Source organism: Hemiscyllium ocellatum, chromosome 12 (genome assembly GCF_020745735.1).
Source record: "Hemiscyllium ocellatum isolate sHemOce1 chromosome 12, sHemOce1.pat.X.cur, whole genome shotgun sequence".
Taxonomy (NCBI): Eukaryota; Metazoa; Chordata; class Chondrichthyes; order Orectolobiformes; family Hemiscylliidae; genus Hemiscyllium; species Hemiscyllium ocellatum.
Genome location: NC_083412.1, coordinates 92,312,206 through 92,330,470, shown reverse-complemented (window position 1 = coordinate 92,330,470; position 18,265 = coordinate 92,312,206). Strand labels below are relative to the sequence as shown.

The following is an 18,265-nucleotide window of genomic DNA, read 5'->3' as shown; positions in this document are numbered from 1 at the left end:
ATGTAATCATAACATGACAGGCAATTTGTACATAGGGTTCCACCACCAGCACTGTGATAATGACCAGGCTGGTAACAGTGAAGACAGTGAGCTGTATTATGTGAGGTGGTAATTTATGGTCTCCCACTGGTGGATTTGAAGATGTTCTGAAAATACATACCATTGCCTGTCAACTGGCCACCCCCATCACTGCCCTGTCTCCTGTTTTATGGGGAAGGTGTGGAGATGTTGGATTGTCTGCTCGTTTTGAGCATTTTAAGTGGCCAATTGTGAAGTCCACTGCCCATCTCTGCTGTTATTTTACCCAAAGCAAGGGAAGATCCATGCCAGGCAGATAGCTTGACAGCTTTATCTCCTGGGCTACTGGTGGCAACATCTTTTGAGCTTCCATATGTTCATTGGGTGCATCTTTCCAACCTCTATGAGGTCATAATGCCCTTTAACAGATAGCCCAACCAGCTTCCCTTCACATAGACATATGCATACACACACAGACACAGATATACTCTCACAGACACAGACACTCCCACACAGACACATACACACACACAGATACACACAGACGCAAACACCAACACACACACAAACTCACACACAGCCACACACAGCCACACAGACTCTCAAATTCACACAAAGACACATACATCCACATCCACATACACTCACACACAAACACACACACAGTCTCACATACACACTCACATATAGTTTTAAACTCTCACATACACTTTCTCACACTCTCAGACTGTCTCTCTCACATACATGCAGGGTCACACTCACATCATACTCACTCACACACACACTCTCTCTCTCTCTCTCTCTCTCTCTCTCTCTCACATAGTCACACAGGCACAGACACACACACACTCTCTCTCTCTTTCTTTCTCACTCTCTTTCACACACATAGTCTCACACACTCACACACACGGTCTCTCATACATACACACATAGTCTCACACACTCTCACAATCTCTCATTCTGTCACACATACACATTTCACTGGAAACTCCCAGCCAGTTCTGGCCAACTTGGCTGCAGTCAAGCATCCATCAGTTCCTCTTCTTCAAAGACAGGCTGCAGTCCTACCGCATTGAGGATCCTTCAAAAACACCTTTCAAACCCACAATCTCTACCATTTAGCAGGACAAACCAAACAGCAACCTGACTTGGAACGATACTGCCATTCCTTCCCCATCACTGAGCCCACTTCCGGCACCGCCCTTCCTTGTACCATTGTGGGCGCATTTACACATCTTGGTCTACAACAATACGTGAAAGTGCTTCATCACAATCATCTCGAGGACAAGTCATAATTGGCAACAAATGCTGGCCTAGTCAGTGACATATACTTCCCAGGAAGGAATAAAGTTCAGCCTGAATCATACTTTAGAGAACACAACCTTCTGACCCAGAAGAGAGAGCGTACCCACTGAGCAAGAGTGACAGTAAATTAATACCTGTTCCAAATGGATTTAAATTGTGGGAGAACAGTAATATCACATGAATGCTTTAATCAGTCATCTACTGACAACAGAAACAGTCATTTTCAACTTACTTCTTATCACCTCCCCCCTGTTTAAATGTTAATTCTGGTGTTAACTGAATGAACCTCTAAATGATTATAATTTCATCTCGGATACTATATGCAGTCATTATACTCATATTCAGATTACTGCTATTAAGCAACAATCACTATATAATTATTGTAGATGACACAATGAGAGGATTATGTTTATCTCCAAGTTTTGGTTGCAACTCCTATTACAGTCTCTCTCAGAGTAGGGGCTGTTGTGAGGCAAATTGTCCCAAGGGACAAGAATTGCAAAGAGTGAAGGCCTTTGACCCTCAAGTCGATATTGATTCCTCTTCCGGTGAATATCAGCTCCAGCTGGGCATGGATCTTTCCTGTTAATTTGTGTTTGTTGTCTTTGTTTTTTTCCTCTAGCTCTCAACAGGCCTCCTTGTGTTGTGTTCCTCTGTACTTCTCAGCTGCCATCTCTTGATCTCTCTGGTTGTTGGTTCCAATGTCTTCATCTCTCTGGCTCTGTCTTTCAATCTCTCCATCGTCATTACTGTCCTTCTCTATGCACTTAAATTTCCTGGCCCATTGAGGTTGGTCTGTTCTTCGGGAATGGCCTTCGTCCTGGGGTGGCAGTATGGAGAGAGGTGTGAGTCCCCACCACAATATTAATGATATGGTGGCTCCCAGTTGTGGTCTGTTAATTGGCCACTGCTGGAAAGGGTCCCAGTGCCTGCTGTAGCAATATTTGATCTGCTTTCAACCCTGACAATGGAATTCAATCGATAGCAGATAAATACAGCTCTAATACGCAGACTCTCAACTGTTTGTTATTATCTCTCTAATTCCATGTCTTGAATTCTCCATCTCTCTCTGGTTGCATGCCGAGTGTCTCAGTCTCCCTAAAGCTGTGACTCAATCACTTCCTCTCTCAGCTTCATGGCTCAGTCTCTCTCTCTCTCCCCCCCCCTTTCTCTCTCGCTCTCTCTCTTTTTCTATGATTTTCTCTCTCTCTCTCTCTCAGCACTGTGGTTCAGTCTCTCATTCTGGTTAATGACTCATAGCTTATCAGTCTGTTTTGGGTTCATGTCTCAGCCTCTCAATCTCTCTGGCTCCATCTCTTAACCTTTCTGGCTTCACCTCTTCGTCTCTTTGGCTCCATTTCTTAATCTCAGTCACTCTGGTCCATCTCTCAATCTCTACTCCATATCTTAGTCTCTTTGTATTTAGATTAGATTAGATTACTTGCAGTGTGGAAACAGGCCCTTCGGCCCAACAAGTCCACACCGACCCGCCGAAGCGCAACCCACCCATACCCCTACATTTACCCCTTACCTAACACTACGGGCAATTTAGCATGGTCAATTCACCTGACCTGCACATCTTTGTGACTGTGGGAGGAAACCGGAGCACCCGGAGGAAACCCACACAGACACGGAGAGAACATGCAAACTCCACACAGTCAGTCGCCTGAGGCGGGAATTGAACCCAGGTCCCTGGTGCTGTGAGGCAGCAGTGCTAACCACTGTGCCACCGTGCTGCCTATTTCTTATTCCATCTCCCAATTTCTCTATCTCTCTTACTCCATTTCTCTGGCTCCAATTTTCAGTCTCTTAAACTCTTTGACTCATTGTCTCAGTCTCTCTCTCTCTCTCTGTTCAACTCTATCTCTCAGTCTCTCTATACCTTTGTCTCTTTGTCTATCTCATTGTATGTGAGTAAAGCAGGTGCCAGTGTTGATTTCTGCTAGTGTGGACATAATTGTTTGACATTAGCTAACAGGTCGATCAGATCAGAGAATAGCTACAAATGTAGCAAATTTATATCTTTAAAAAAAGTCTTAAAAATTCAGTAAATCACAATTATTTTGTTTAGGTATCTTTAAAAAGCCAATAGCTCAAAGGAGCTTGCTGTTCAATGGACTGCAATACCTCTCACTATCCTGAGTTTAAAACTTACTCTTTTCCATTCACACTCATTGCAAATGATGTTAATAAGCTGGATTCCTCTCATTTCAAATCATTGTCCATCTGGCAACAAAAGGGCTAAGACCTGCCATAGTGACTGGGACACATAATTTGGGTTGAGACTCCACAGAGGTACTGAGGGAAGGCAACACTGCCAGATGCTGGCTTTCTAACAAGATGTCTTCCTCTCGGATGGATGGAAATGCCCGACTCTGGGGATGCATAGGGGAATCTTCCTCAGGATCAATATTTATCCCTCAAGCAATATAGCAGAAAAAAAACTTAACAATCTGACCATTGGATTGTTAACAGGTTGTTAACAAATTGACAGTGGCATTTATAACATTACAAAAGAGACAACACTTCAAAACTACTTCACTGTGTTGTAAAGAGCTTTGGGATGTAATAACATGTTCTATATCAAAGCAAATCCCTCTCTTTCTCTCCATCACTCCTATTGTACAGAGGTCATGCACACTGAATACTTTCCCATTTCCTGTCAACACACGGAATTGTTCAGTTGCTACACTGCAGAAAGTCCAAGGTAAATTTGACAACTGCCAGGGTTGTGATCCATTATCTAATACAATAACAAAGGACAAACTGTTTCTCATTCATTTCCCAGGGCATTCCAGTCTGATTGCTTGGATGTCATTAGCCATGCATTATGTAGCATCGAGTGATATTGATTTCATGTTGACCGGATTTACCCCAGACAGCAGAATATTCCACAGATTAATTGATCTGGGTGAAATATGTGTTATTTTTGTTTGGATCAAGTTGCTGAGTGAGTGATTACACAGAAGGAGAGTGAGCTGCCAGCAGGAAACCTAAACCTGTAGAAGTTTTGGATGAGAGCATTAATGTTTGGATAGTGAAACTATCATTAGAAACCTCAGTGAAATTTCAGAGGGGAAGGTGCCACAGGATAGAACTTCAATTGGTGCCCATATGTAAAAATGCTTTGGATTAGCGATCCTCCAAAGCAAAACAATCAATTTCCCTCACAAATTCAATCCTTACGGACTCCCCGGTATGACTCCCAGTGGTTCTGCTCAGGGCAAACAGAAACTCACTTTTCAACAACCAAAACAAAAAAGTGCTGGAGAAACTCAGCATTTCTAGCTGCACCTGTGGAGAGAGAAGCCGAGGTAATGTTTCGGGACCTGCGACCCTTCTTTGGAACTGGATTCTCAATATTGAAGAGCTCACTTTCCAATGCTGCCATTCCAATTCATCGGAGGGAGGGTGAAATCTGGTTACACCCAGCTCTCAGTCTTGAGTGTGACCATTTTGGTGCCTTAGCTAACATAAACCCATGAGAAGGCAATGTCATGAGTTGTCTTTAAGTTCTGGCTTCTTCAGAATTCTGTTTACTGTACATTAATGCTAAATATTACCATAATGTTGTGATCTGAGATATCTCAGCATCCAAACTTACCTTTATACCATCAAGAGACTGCACTCGACAGGTGTCTCTGCCTTCAACTTATATTAGCTCTGCCCACAGTGTGCTATGCAAAAGTGAGGACTGCAGATGCTGGAAACCAGAATTTAGATCAGAGTGGTGCTGGAAAAGCACAGCAGGTCAGGTAACATCCGAGGAGCAGGAACATCGACGTTTCGGGCAAAAACCCTTCATCAGGAATTCCTGATGAAGGGCTTTTGCCCGAAACATTGATTTTCCTGCTCCTCAGGTGATTTTCCACCAATGGCAGTAGATTTTGGGAAGAAATGTTGACCAATCAGCACCTGGAAAATCTAAAACTGGCCAAACAGCTCCAATGAAATCAGTTGAGGATTTATTCACAGTTCTTCAGGTGACTGTTTCAACTACCATTCTTCCTTCAGAGGAAATAAACAACTCACACCTGAGCAATACAGTTGTGACTGCAAAGCTATTTGTAAACTGCAGAATGTCATGAAAGAAGAGCTTAAAACAGATTGGCAGCATATACTTCTCTCTGTTCATAACAAGGCATTACCATGGATTATGAATTAACATAAAAAAGACTTTGGATATCAGTCACATGCCTCCCATTAATGGGCAAAACAGACAGGTTCAGCTACTTACGGACTGGGAGAGTCTGAAAGGTTTCCATTTGGCTGTGTTCCCCTTGGCCTTTCCCATTCACTGCTGCTACTCTGAAGTGATAGGTTGAATTGGGCTTCAGATTGGTGAGGACAACATGAGCTATAAAGAGAGAGAGGGAGGAGAAGATGAATATGGATATATTATACTTCAATAATATCTCACCAATACCTTCTTGGTGGTACACACAGTAAATTTTTCATTTTGCCACCTTCTTTATTCTTCTTGCATATGGATCAGGCAAACATTTGTGACCCATTCCCAATTGTCTTTCTTCCTGAGCCATGTAGACCACAAGACCTTAAGTTAAAGGAGCAGAACAAGTCCATTCAGACCATTAGGGGCTCCACCACTTGATTATCGTCTGTTCTCCTGTCTTCTCCCTATAACCCTTTGATCCCTTACCAATCAAGCACCTCTGTCTTAAAACACACAATGACTTGGCCTTCACAGCCGTCTGTGGCAATGAGTTCCACAGATTCACTACCTTCTGACAGAAGACATTCTTCTCAGTTCTGAGACTGTGCCCTCGGATCCTGGTCTCTCCTATTCATGGGAACATCTTCTTCACATCCTTTGAGATTCAATGAGATCCCCCTCATCCATCTAAACTCCATCAAGTATGGACACAGCTCAACTGCTCCTCATACGACAAGCATTCATTCCCAGGATCATTCTGCAAACCTCCCCTGACTCCCCTCCATCTACAACACATTCTTCCACAGATATGGGGCCCAAAACTGCTCACAATATTCCAAAGGTGGTCTGAACAGAGCCTTATACAGCTTCAGCAGTGCATGTCTGCTCTTCTGACTGCCACCTGGACCTCATGTTAACCTTAAGAGAATCCTGAACAAGGACACCATAAGTCCCTTTGTGCTTTGGATTTCCAAAGCATTTCCTCATTTAGAAAGCAGTCTACATCTCTATTCTTCCTGCCAAAAGACAAAACCTTACACTTACCCACATTGTATTCCATTTGCCGTTTCTTTTCTCATTTTCTGGGCCAGCAGAATTTCCTTCTACAACCTTCTTCTCCCTCAACACTATCTGCCCATCCCATGTTATCTGCAAACTTGGCAAAAACATCCTCAGTTCCTTCTTTCAGATTGTAAATGTATAACCTGAATAGTTGTTGTTCTGACACAGAATTTTAAAGAATTCCAGTAGTCATCAGTTGCCATCCTGAAAAAGATCCCTTTAACCCCACTCTCTGCTTTCTTCCCATCAGCCAATCCTCTACCTGTGCCAGTACCTTACTCCTACCTACCAATTGAGGACTGTGGTACAATCAAAGGGTTGACAGCTCAAGAGGCTACTCAGCTGTATTTCTGCTTCAGGAGTCTAAAGCCAGACAAGTAGCTCTAAGTGATCAGGCTGAGAGCAGGACAGTGGAAATAGCATTTTTCCAGAACACCCACTTTGGGAATTGTGTGGCCACAGTGGCAATTTGCTGAGACACAGCAGTTAGCTCGCCCTGTACAGCAATATGTCCTCCCATGACAGCACATGGTCCTTAATCAGGCCCTGAAGTGGTCCAATTGGTCTTGAGGTACTTGGCTTTGCCTCCCAGTGTGGGTAAAATGCCATGACCCAAGACGATATTGGGAGATCTCCGATCCAAAGCTACATCCTTACCCTATTGTCAGTTCCATTTCCTGTCACAAGGAACATTCAACCTTTTATCCAAACAGATTGATTAGTTTCCTGTTTCTAATATTTTGATGACTAACAAATTAAAGCTTTCAACGAAAATGAGAAAGAAATTCACAAATTTGTTGTTGGCCCTTTTGCATTTCAATAACCCACAGGATTGAGGTAAAGTCCTCACACTCAGTGATCGTGAGACCTCTCAGAGAGCTCAGGTCATCCTCCAGGTGAACCACAACTGCTCTGCACTGAATATAAAACCCATGCCAAGGTCTTCGTAAAATATGTGGATTCAGGAAATGCACAAACTAAAATTGACAATATGATACCCCATGGCTTATTCATTAAAGAATCATTTATGTTTGTTTGCTTTTGTATTCTCCTCACTTCACACACGCACACTGAATGCTCGCTCCCCTGCTTTCTGTAATGCAACAAGAGAAAGGTCTGAATTGATATACTAGTGAAGTGTTATTTGAAGTGATATCTGTTTATTTGAAGTCTATGCCCCTCTTTATTGCATTTGTGACAAACCACACTGTGAAGTAGCGGGATAGAGAACTAACATGCTGTGAAAGCATGAGATATGCAGGGTACGTATTGTAAAACGGTTGGGTAAATAAAGGACAGTCTCTGAGGAGATTGAGCTAGTGTATGCTTTAAAAACAGACTAGAGTTTACACACAAAGCACCAATGGACATACTGGGGATATACAATATAGAATACAAAATGAGGGACAATATTTTTACACAGAAAGTGGTTCATATGTGTTGTAAACTTCCAGAAGAAGTGGTGGATGTGGCTATATTTACAATGTTTTAAAGACATTTGAATAAGTATATGAATGAGAAATGTTTGGAGGGATATGGGGATGCGCAGGCAAATGGTTTAGTTTGGGTTTATGGTCAGCAGGGACTGGTTGGACCAAGGGATCTGTTTCCACGCTGTGTGACTCTATCACTCTATTAACATAGTGATCTGTGGAGGATCAACACTATAAAACAATGCCTGTGCAGAATATATACTGTAGAGTAATGAATATATATTGAGGAATTATATAAGCTTTTTAAGCATTGACATTGGGAAAAGAGTAATTTAAGTGAATGTTGGTCTTCAAGAAAATGAGTCTGAGGAATTAATAATGGAAAGAAGGAAGTGGTGGAAGCATTAAACAGGTGCTCTGTATCTGTCTTCACTTTGGAAGATTTGGAAAATTAAGAGATGAAAGGGAGGAAGGGATGTAAAGCAATCATTGGCATCAGGGAAATGGTATTTAGAAACTATTGGACTGAACTGCTAGTACATTTGCAAATGACCTAAATCCAAGAATCTTAAGTTGCTGAATGTATTGTTACTTTACAAATTGTTTAGGTTAGGAAGAGACCCAGCATATTGGAAATAATAATTGCTACAATTCTTTGCACAAAAGGAGTGAGACAGAAAGCAGAAGGCTGTTGACAAGTTAGCTTAACATCCATCATAGTTAAACTGGCCGGAACTTATTATTTATAAGGTTATGGCAGAATAGTTAAAAAATCATAACTGCACTGTAATCAGATCAGAAAGGGCCAACTTGGCTTTGTGAGAGCAAAATTGTGTTTCATTAATTATTTACAACTGTTTGACAAACCACGAAGCAAGGTTTACAAAGGGGAATCCAATTTTGTCTCCAATGTTGAATATATTAAGGCTGGGATGGAAAGATTTTCGACCCCTCAGGGAAATGAGGCATAAGGGTAGGTTTTGAAACCTGAAGCTGAAATCCAAGATCATATTGAATAGTGAAACAAAAGATAAGGTTTACACCTATTCCAATTTCCTATGATACCCTGGCCACATACAGGTTGCTGTGTATTTTCTGGAGTACATATTTATGGAGGTGATAAGCCCACAGGTAAAAGTGTGCAGGCAGACAGGAAGAGGGTGACTGTCAGTAAGGTATGATGCAGTATGCAGTGCAGGGAGTGTGACATACTCAAAACAATTCTTCAGTGCTCAAGACCAGTGAGAATTAAAATATTTCAGGGAGTAAATGGTTGAATGAGGGAACTGTGGTTTACTAAAGAAGTTGAATCTCTAGTCAAGAGAAAGAAGGAAGCTTATGTGAGGATGAGAGGTGAAGGCTCAGTTAGGGCACTTGAGAGTTACAAGTTACCCAGGCAGGACCTAAAGAGAGAGCAAAGAAGAGCCAGACGGGGACATGAGAAGTCTTTTGCAGGGTAAGATGTGTAATCCAAAGATGTGCAAGTCAGGCGAATTGGCCAGGCTAAATTGCCCATAGGACAAGTGCATTAGTCAGGGTCAAATATAGGGTAGGGGAATTGGTTTGGTTGGGTTACTCTTTAGAGGGTCGGTGTGGACTTGTTGAGCCAAAGGGCCTGTTTCCACACTGTAGGGAATCTAATCTAATCTAAAGATCAAGAAGAACCCAAAGCTTTCTATCGATATGCCAGGGATAAAAGAATGACTACAGTAGGATTAGTGCCAGTCAAGGACAGTAGTGGGAAGTTGTGCGTGGAATCTGGGGAGGTAGAAGAGGCACTAAATGAATATTTTTTGACAGTATTTACATTAGAAAATGACAATGTTGTGGAGGAGAATACTGAGATGCAGGCTATTAGACTAGACAGGATTGAGGTTCATAAGAAGGAGGTGTTAGCAATTCTGGAAAGTGTGAAAAAAGATAAATCCCTTGGGCTAGGTAGGATTTATCCTAGGGTTCTCTGGGAAGCTAGAGAGGAGATTGCCAAGTCTTTGGCTTCATCATTGTCTACAGGAATAGTGCCAGAAGCCTGGATGATAGCAAATGCTGTTCCCCTGTTCAAGAAGAGGAGTAGAGACAACCCTGGTAATTATAGACTAGTAAACCTTACTTCAGTTGTGGGCAAAACTTTGGAAAGGATTATAAGAGATAGGATTTATAATCATTTAGAAAGGAATAATGAGATTAGGGATAGTCAATACGGTTTTGTGAAGGGTAGGTTGTACCTCACAAACCTTATTGAGTACTTTGAGAAGGTTCCCAGACAGGTGGATGAGGGTAAAGTGGTGATGTGGAGTATATGGATTTCAGGAAACCATTTGACAAGGTTCTCCACAGTAGGCTATTGCAGAAAATATCGAGGCATGGGATTGAGGGTGATTTAGCGGTTTGGATCAGAAACTGGTTAGCTGAAAGAAGACAGAGACTGGTGGTTGATGGGAGCTGCGGGTGCATCAACTTGAGCAGATGCATATGCGCCTCAACAAAATGCAGGAAGAGCTTCAGATTCCTCAATCATTGGGAATGGTCACTGAATACTTCCAGCACAGGAACAGATCATTGCCTGCAGTAGCAAAGGCCTCTTCAAGACAGATAGTTTACAATTAATTTATGTGAATTGTGACCAACATCCTCAAGGGGTGATGAACACAGGCTAGTGGGGTGGCAGAAGTAAGAGGAGTGCCGGGCACCAGATGAATTGTTAGGGAGGAGATACAAAGCACACAGAAAGAAGGAGGCACTAGACTAAGATCTAGTCAGAAAATGGAGAACTTGCGCAGGGGTGAAATGGGATGAAGTGCAAGATGGTTTTACAATGCATGTGTGCAGATGTTTGGGATGTTATCAGTAGGTTTGGTTGGCCATAGAGTCATAATGAAGTGGCACTAATACATATCCAACACCATCAAAGGTTGCAATGTGAGCTTCAATTTTCAGAGCTCGAATACATCCTGAAGAAGTAGGGAAGGGATCATGAATGATAGGCCAAGACACTGTTGCCGGAATACAAAGGGATTGTGTACTTGAGAGCCCAAAGAACAAATTGATTTGATGAGATTTTAGAGATAAAAGGTGAGTTAGTATTCTACTTGATGTATACACTAGGTCACCAAAGAATGAGAAGGAGACAGAAAAATACATTTGAAGAAATATACAAGACAAATCATATTTCATGGGGCCATTCAATTGAACAACAAGTACATGTAAATTAAAGGAAGTAAATTCTTAAAAATGTGATAATAATTGGATGGAATAATACTGTAAACATTGCAGCATTTGCGGTATGTAATTTTTACCAATTTGTCAAGAGTGCCGGTTCATAAGATGGCAGTGAGAACAAAATTTGCTGGATTCAAATTAGGGATGAATTTAATAGAGCAAATAGGGGCAAATATTTTCCTCTGGCAAATGAGTCAGTGAATGAATATCAGAGATTTAAAATACTTCAAGAGAGGGGAAAGAGGAGCGAGTCTTGTTGAGATCTGGGACATTCTGTCTCCAAGTGTGGTGAAATCAGACTCTACATTAACTTTCAATTGGCAATTCAGGCTTGAAATTCAAACTGCAGGATTGTGGATATTGATTTTTGAGGCACAGGAGTTGACTGGACATTCAAAAATCCAACACAAGCTCACAGCCAAATGGACTTGTACTGTTTAGATTAGATCTTAGATTCCCTACAGTGTGGAAACAGGCTATTTGGTCCAACAAGACCACATCGATCCTCCAAACAGTATCCCACCCAGACCCATTTCCCTCTGGCTAATGCATCTAACACTATGGATAATTTAGCATGGCCAATTCACCTGACCTGCACAATTTTGGACTGTGGGAGGAAACCCATACAGACAGTTACCCAAGGCTGAAAATGAACCCAAGTCCCTGGTGCTGTGAGGTAGCAGTGCTAACCACTGAGCCACCCTACTGCCTGTATTCTGAATGAGTCTATGATTAATAGGTGACATTAAAGATCTTATATATAGCATATTGAAACTTGCAAGGAGTAGCAAATTTAAAACAGAGTTGAGGAGAAACTACTTCTCCCAAAGGGTTGTGAATCTATGGAATTTGCTACTGGTGGATGCTGGGACAGTGAGTAAATTTAAGGAGTAAGCAGATTTTCAATTGGTAATGGGTTGAAGGGGTATGGAGAGAAAGCAGGAAAATCGATGTGAGGAGTATATCAGCCATGATTGAATGGTAGAGCAGACAATGGACTGAATGGCCAAATTCTGCTCATGTATCTTATGAACTTATGAATGCAAAATGGACAGTCAAAGAAAGGGTTGAACTGATTAGGGATCATCAAAGTGATTTTCTTATAATGGCCATGAGCATGGATGAGCACCTGGCGCTGGCTTACATGAGGAGGAGGATGATGTCAATCCTATTTCAAAGGGGGAATCAAGAAATTGGACAGAATAACACTCAATAAAGAGAAGGAACTTAAAAGGTTGGCTGTGCTCAACACAAAAATGTCACACAATCCAGATGGCTTTATTCCAGGCTGTCAAGGTTTGAAACAATGGAGAATTTTGCCACATTCTAGCAGATGTGGGAGTAGTGGCAAGGGACTGTTCACCAAATCCAACAATTAGAGGCCGCTGAAGATAAACGGAAGTGGGAATCCTCACGGGCCTTCATTGGAGTCAATGTTAATTGTCACTTGGAAAACAATATGTATTGCTAAAAGAAAGCCAGTGCAGATTTCATAAAGGCAAAGTTTGTCTGATTAACATGATTATATTCTTTGATGAAACAATGGGGAGGCTGAATGAGGATAGGATATTGCTGCAGTGCCATTAAGCCATTCAATAAAGTACCACATAATAGAACCTTTTGTAAAATTGATGCATATGAGATTAAAGGGGCAGTGGCTGTAAGGACGGAAAATTGGCTAAAGCACAAAAGCAGAGACCCCCATGAATGGTTGTTTTTCAGACTGGAAGTAAATATGTTCTCCATAGGTTACTATAAGACCTCTGCTCTTGAGGTACATATTGATAATCCACCCCTAGTTTTAAAATTTCTAGCCAACTCTGAACTTGGAACTATTTGTGAAGTGTGAAGAGAATAATAAGGGTCCAGGCAGACAGACTAAAACATTAGGCAAATGTAATTTGATGCAGAGTGTAAACTGATCCATTTTGGTAGAATGAAAATAGATAACATTAATTAAATGGTGCAAGAGAGTATGTCTGTAAACGTTTTAAACACTAGCTAGGCCCAGACGGAAGCATTATAGACTGATATGGATGACCATACTTCCAAAAGGCTGTTGTAAACTGCGACAGGCTATGCTGGAGATTTACCGGAATTGCACTGGGAGTAAAAGGCTTCTGTCTCATGGCAAGATGAGGGAAGTTAGTGATGGTCCTCTTCAGTGTAGAAAAGGTCATCAGAAGATTTGATGGAGGCGTTCAAAATCACAAAGGGGTTTTGATAAGCACAAATAGGGCTTTTGCCCAAAACATCGATTTTGCTGCTCCTCGGATGCTGCCTGAACTGCTGTACTCTTTCAGCACCACTAATCCAGAATCTGGTTTCCAGCATCTGCAGTCATTGTTTTTGCCTAACAAATAAGTAGAAAATCCCAGCATTGGTGTGAAGGTGAGTAACCCAGAGGGCATTGATTTTAGATGAGTGGCAAAAAGATCTAATAGGAACAGAAGGAAAAGGTATTCTGTAGCGAGTTGACATAAACGGGAGTGCACTGCTTGAAAACAAAATGAAAAGACATTCATCCATAAGTTCTGAAAAGGAATTGGATAATTACATGTGAAAAGAAACAAAATTTTAGGATTCTGAGGAAAGAGCACCGAAGTTTAGGTCAAATGGACAGCTTTTCCAAAGAGATACGATGAACCGAATGGGCCTTGCCCTATTGCTCCGTTGTGATAACTTTCTTTGGCTGTCACTCCAATGAGGGCATTAGCAAACATCCTCCACAAGATCACAAATCATAACCCCTGTAATAATTTCTCAATGATAGAATGAAGCAGAAGCATGGATACATTTCATGCCGTGCATTTAAAGGACCATTTACGTTGATTTTGATTTATTTCCAGGAAGCAATTTAAAGCTCAACTGGACCACGGATACAGAGTCTAGCAGCAAGCTTCAGAATAACACAGCTGTTTTAATACTGTATGAGTTCACAGCTAATACAAAGCACATCTTATTATTTATTATATGGCTGTGCTATTTTACAGATGTTGGGTAGGTTCACAAATCTGATCTCTCAAGTAACAGATGGTCATACCAATTCAGCACTGAGTTGATTCTAGATTGATCTAACGTCAGCACCAATGGATAGATTGCCCCTTCAATATGCTCTGATTGTAAGATTATTCACAAATACAATCTACTATCTCCACAAAATCTGCTACTTTTGTGTTGTCAACCGACAATAAAGAGAATGTTATTTGTCCTGCTGAATCCGACCTTAAACTATGTGATGCTGTAACTATCCTTACTCCAGTGAGGGAGGGGAAATAATTCAAACTTTCAAAGTATTTGCTAACCTTGTCGATCAAACATAGAATTGAAAATCAGAACTGAAAATTAACTGTGGATGGTGTAAAGCAGAAACAAAAGAAGCAATTGCCGGAAAAACTCAAGAGATCTGGCAGCATCTGTGGAGAGGAATCAGAGTTCATGCTGTGGGTCCTGTGACCTATCGTCAGAACTTCCTCAGAATAGAAAATAAAAGTAGGAGTAGGCCACTCAGTCCCTTTAGTCCACTGCACTATTCAATATCATCATGGCCGATCATTCTAAAGAATTCCTGCTTGCTCCCCATACACTTGGATCCCTTTAGACTTAAGTAATACATCTGACTCTTTCCTCAAAATAATGTTGAGATTTGAAGGACAGGGTCAAATTCCTTTGACATTGGCAGAATCCAAAGGGGTGAGAGGCCTTGAGAATGATGGGACAAGGCCAAGGTGAGGAGCCATGGAATAATGCCAGCAGCAAGCTCCTCAGTTGCTCAGCCTAAGGACCAAAATAATGGCTGCTTTCTACACCTCCATTTTGCTGCAGTGAGAGAGCTCACAACCGGGAGATAAGACCACAAGGTAAACCTTGACTGTTCCCCTGAGGGTTCCCAGAATAGCCTTCCCTGATGGATGCTCTGCGACCCAGAGGATTAGCCCCTAATGGCAATTGTAGATCCCACAACAATGACACCACTGGTGCTGCAGAATTGGTCATGCCTTGGTCTTGACTTAGGCACAGAAACCTGCCCATTCTACGAGGATCCCTCACCATTGAGATGCTGTCAGTTTGGAGCTGCAATCTCAGCAGAGGTCAGCGCTAACCAGGTTGCTGTGGAGATTGCTGAGTGGCCTGCTATCTGGGCAGTGTACCGCTGTCTTCAATTGGAGACAGCCCAATGGTGGATGTGATTGGACCAATGTCACACAAGATGCAGCTCCTGATTCCCGTTGGCCAATGGAGCAATCTTCACTTCTCGTAATGGTACCGGACCTATTGAATTTATAGAATCCCTACTGTGTGGAAGCAGGGCCCTTCATCCCAACAAGTCTACACCAATCCTCTGAAGAGGAACCTACCCAGACCCATTCCCTGACCCTATTGTCCTATGCTTAACCCTGACCTAATCGGTAAAGTTCAATTCCTTGTCTTCAAATCCCACCATGAACACCATTACTGGGCTACCCAGTCAGGGGTCTGAGTAACCTGGGCTTTGGCAAGATTTGTGGCAGAATCAGATGAGAAGCTCAGTGAGGCGCATCTCAATGTCTGGAGCAGCTTGCTCCATCTTTTACATTTTTGACAAGAGCTGTTCGAGATTCTCACTCGTCAGTAGCAAGATGTCAAGGAATTATTATTCATCAAACAGCTTGGTGACTGCTGAACTCACCTTATTAATATTCAGCTTCCCATCTTACCAAACACACTGACATTGAGAAAACTCAGAGTAGAAATCCCAATGGGCAACGGGACCCTGAAACATATCAAAGGGGCACCAGCATCTCAGTGAATATTGCACAGGTGCCAGCCCTCAAGCACCACACGTTGATGGACATTTGCATCCACAGAAATGTAGAAAATAGGAGCATGGGTAGGCCATTCTGCCTTTCAGTGTAATTGTGGTTAATCTCCAACACTGTCCCTCAGAGAAACATTGGGTAACTGATTTCTGCCAGCCTCTAAAAACCCACATGACATATCCCTAGTCCACTTACAGGATGTTTCTGCACCTTGGGCTGCATCATCGACTCTCATGGTAATGCTGCAGTGAGGACACAGAGCACCCAGCTCATGGCCTGGAGCAGGCTGCATCTCTAGGCTGTTTGCTCGCTGAGTGCTCACTCCCTCTGAGCCGAGATGGATATTTACAGCATCCCGGCCTTGCCTTTTTATCCTTGGGTCCTTTGGTAAATGATATAACTTCATACAACTTCTGTCTTGTCTTGCTGTTTATGTAAAGTCAGGAACCTTGCCATGGTTGCCAGCATGGTCCCAATCAAGTCAAGGGAGATGGGTCAAGTCAGGGGTTCCTGGCACAGTATGTCTAAGGCAATCTCTGAAACCAAACTGGAGGCTTGGACACAATCAGTCTGCCATTGATGATGGTCAGAGTTAGGATGCCCTCCACACATAAGGGTAATGAGTGGAGTATTGGGCAACCTGCCATCCATTTTGACTCTTTATGCCCTAATGTGGGCTGTTTCCCTTCGGAAAGAAAGGTATGGGAGATAAAACTAGGAGGCATAGTTGATGCCCAGATGCAGGGAGGGAGGTGCCCTGAGCGAGTGGGTAGGCTGTGCTGAGGGCCTGCTTGGCTAGTGACGTCAGAGGGTGGGGCATGTAACATCAAGTGGGGAAGATGTTGCAGGCATTAGCGAGAGTAGTGGAGCTATGAATCTAGCATGAGCCTTGATGGGAGATGGGCGCTGTAGCGGAGATGGAGTGAATGTGAGATAACAGAGAGAAGATGTTGGCCCTTTAGCTGGTGGAGTGGAGAAACTCATTGACCTTTGTCCTACAAAGCTTGGTGTTCCTCCCAGCAGCTGACCCAGGTGGCAAACTCGGTCTGGGCTGACATGCTCTGCTTTCGTGGCCTCTTCTGCCACTCCTGAGGGCATAGGAAATCTCATGTCTACCTTACCCCATCCAGAAGGACCTCCAGGTTCCTGCCCCTAAAAGGAATGGGGGGGATGTGGGGGGGGGGGGGGGGGGGTGGCAGGCATTGGTTTCTCACCTCTCCCCCATCTGCCACATTCATGGAAAATGTCAGGCATGTGGGGGTAACAATGTGTGCTACGTTGTAGCAGGAATCAGAAGAGAGGGATTCCATGGGGACAGGGTGGATCTTAATGGGGTGAGTTTGGAAAGATATGACAAGAAAACCTGTTCGTATCCCAGTGAAAAACCCTTCAAAGACACAACTCACATACAGCCAAAGATACAAGGCCCTGTGAAACTTCAACAGAGGCTATTTGCTCGAGAGCTCTCCAGCTTCCAATTACACATCCTCCCACCACCATGATCACTTCCTTCCACTTCTGTAATATTACTCATTCTGCTCTTGTCCTTGTTTAACCCATCTGCCAACAGAACCCTGACCTATGCTTTTGTTTGCTCCAAGCTTGACTAATGCATTCCAATTGAAAATGTGTTGCTGGTCAAAGCACAGCAGGCCAGGCAGCATCTCAGGAATAGAGAATTCGACGTTTCAAGCATAAGCCCTTCATCCTGATGAAGGGCTTATGCTCGAAACGTCGAATTCTCTATTCCTGAGATGCTGCCTGACCTGCTGTGCTTTGACCAGCAACACATTTTCAGCTGTGATCTCCAGCATCTGCAGACCTCATTTTTTACTAATGCATTCCAATGTCTAACAATTTTCGCTATGCATCTTCCACCTAACCCTAAATCTCTGTACATCCAGAGCTGTTGTTTGTACCTGAACTTGAATCTGTTTATACGTCACTTCTGGGTTTGCTGACATATATTGGCTCATGGTCCATCCACACCTGTGTCCAAACGTTTATATCTCCTCATATCCTCACACCCTCACTATCACTGTATCTTCATCAGTGCTACGATTTCCAGAAAACTACAATTTTCTCATTTTTGCTCCCCCTTCCCCCCATTAGTGACTGTGTTTTGTGTTACCTATGCTCTAAGCTCCCTGAAGTCCTCCACCTCTCTACCTCTGGGACTATGCTTTCGGGCACACATCCTAATATCTTCTGATGTGGCTTGTCATATTTGATCAATTCACTGTTGAGAAGTCCCT

At 42.7% G+C, this 18,265-nt stretch overlaps 1 protein-coding gene across 1 annotated transcript in view; it reads right to left on the bottom strand.

Annotated features, from left to right (window-relative positions):
- LOC132820630 (neural cell adhesion molecule 2-like) overlaps positions 1–18,265 on the bottom strand; it is a 581,438-nt gene that overhangs the window by 209,138 nt on the left and 354,035 nt on the right. Inside the window, exon 13 of the mRNA XM_060832832.1 lies at positions 5,561–5,680. Within this exon, the coding sequence (XP_060688815.1) occupies positions 5,561–5,680 (120 nt within the window). The remainder of the gene's footprint in view (positions 1–5,560; positions 5,681–18,265) is intronic.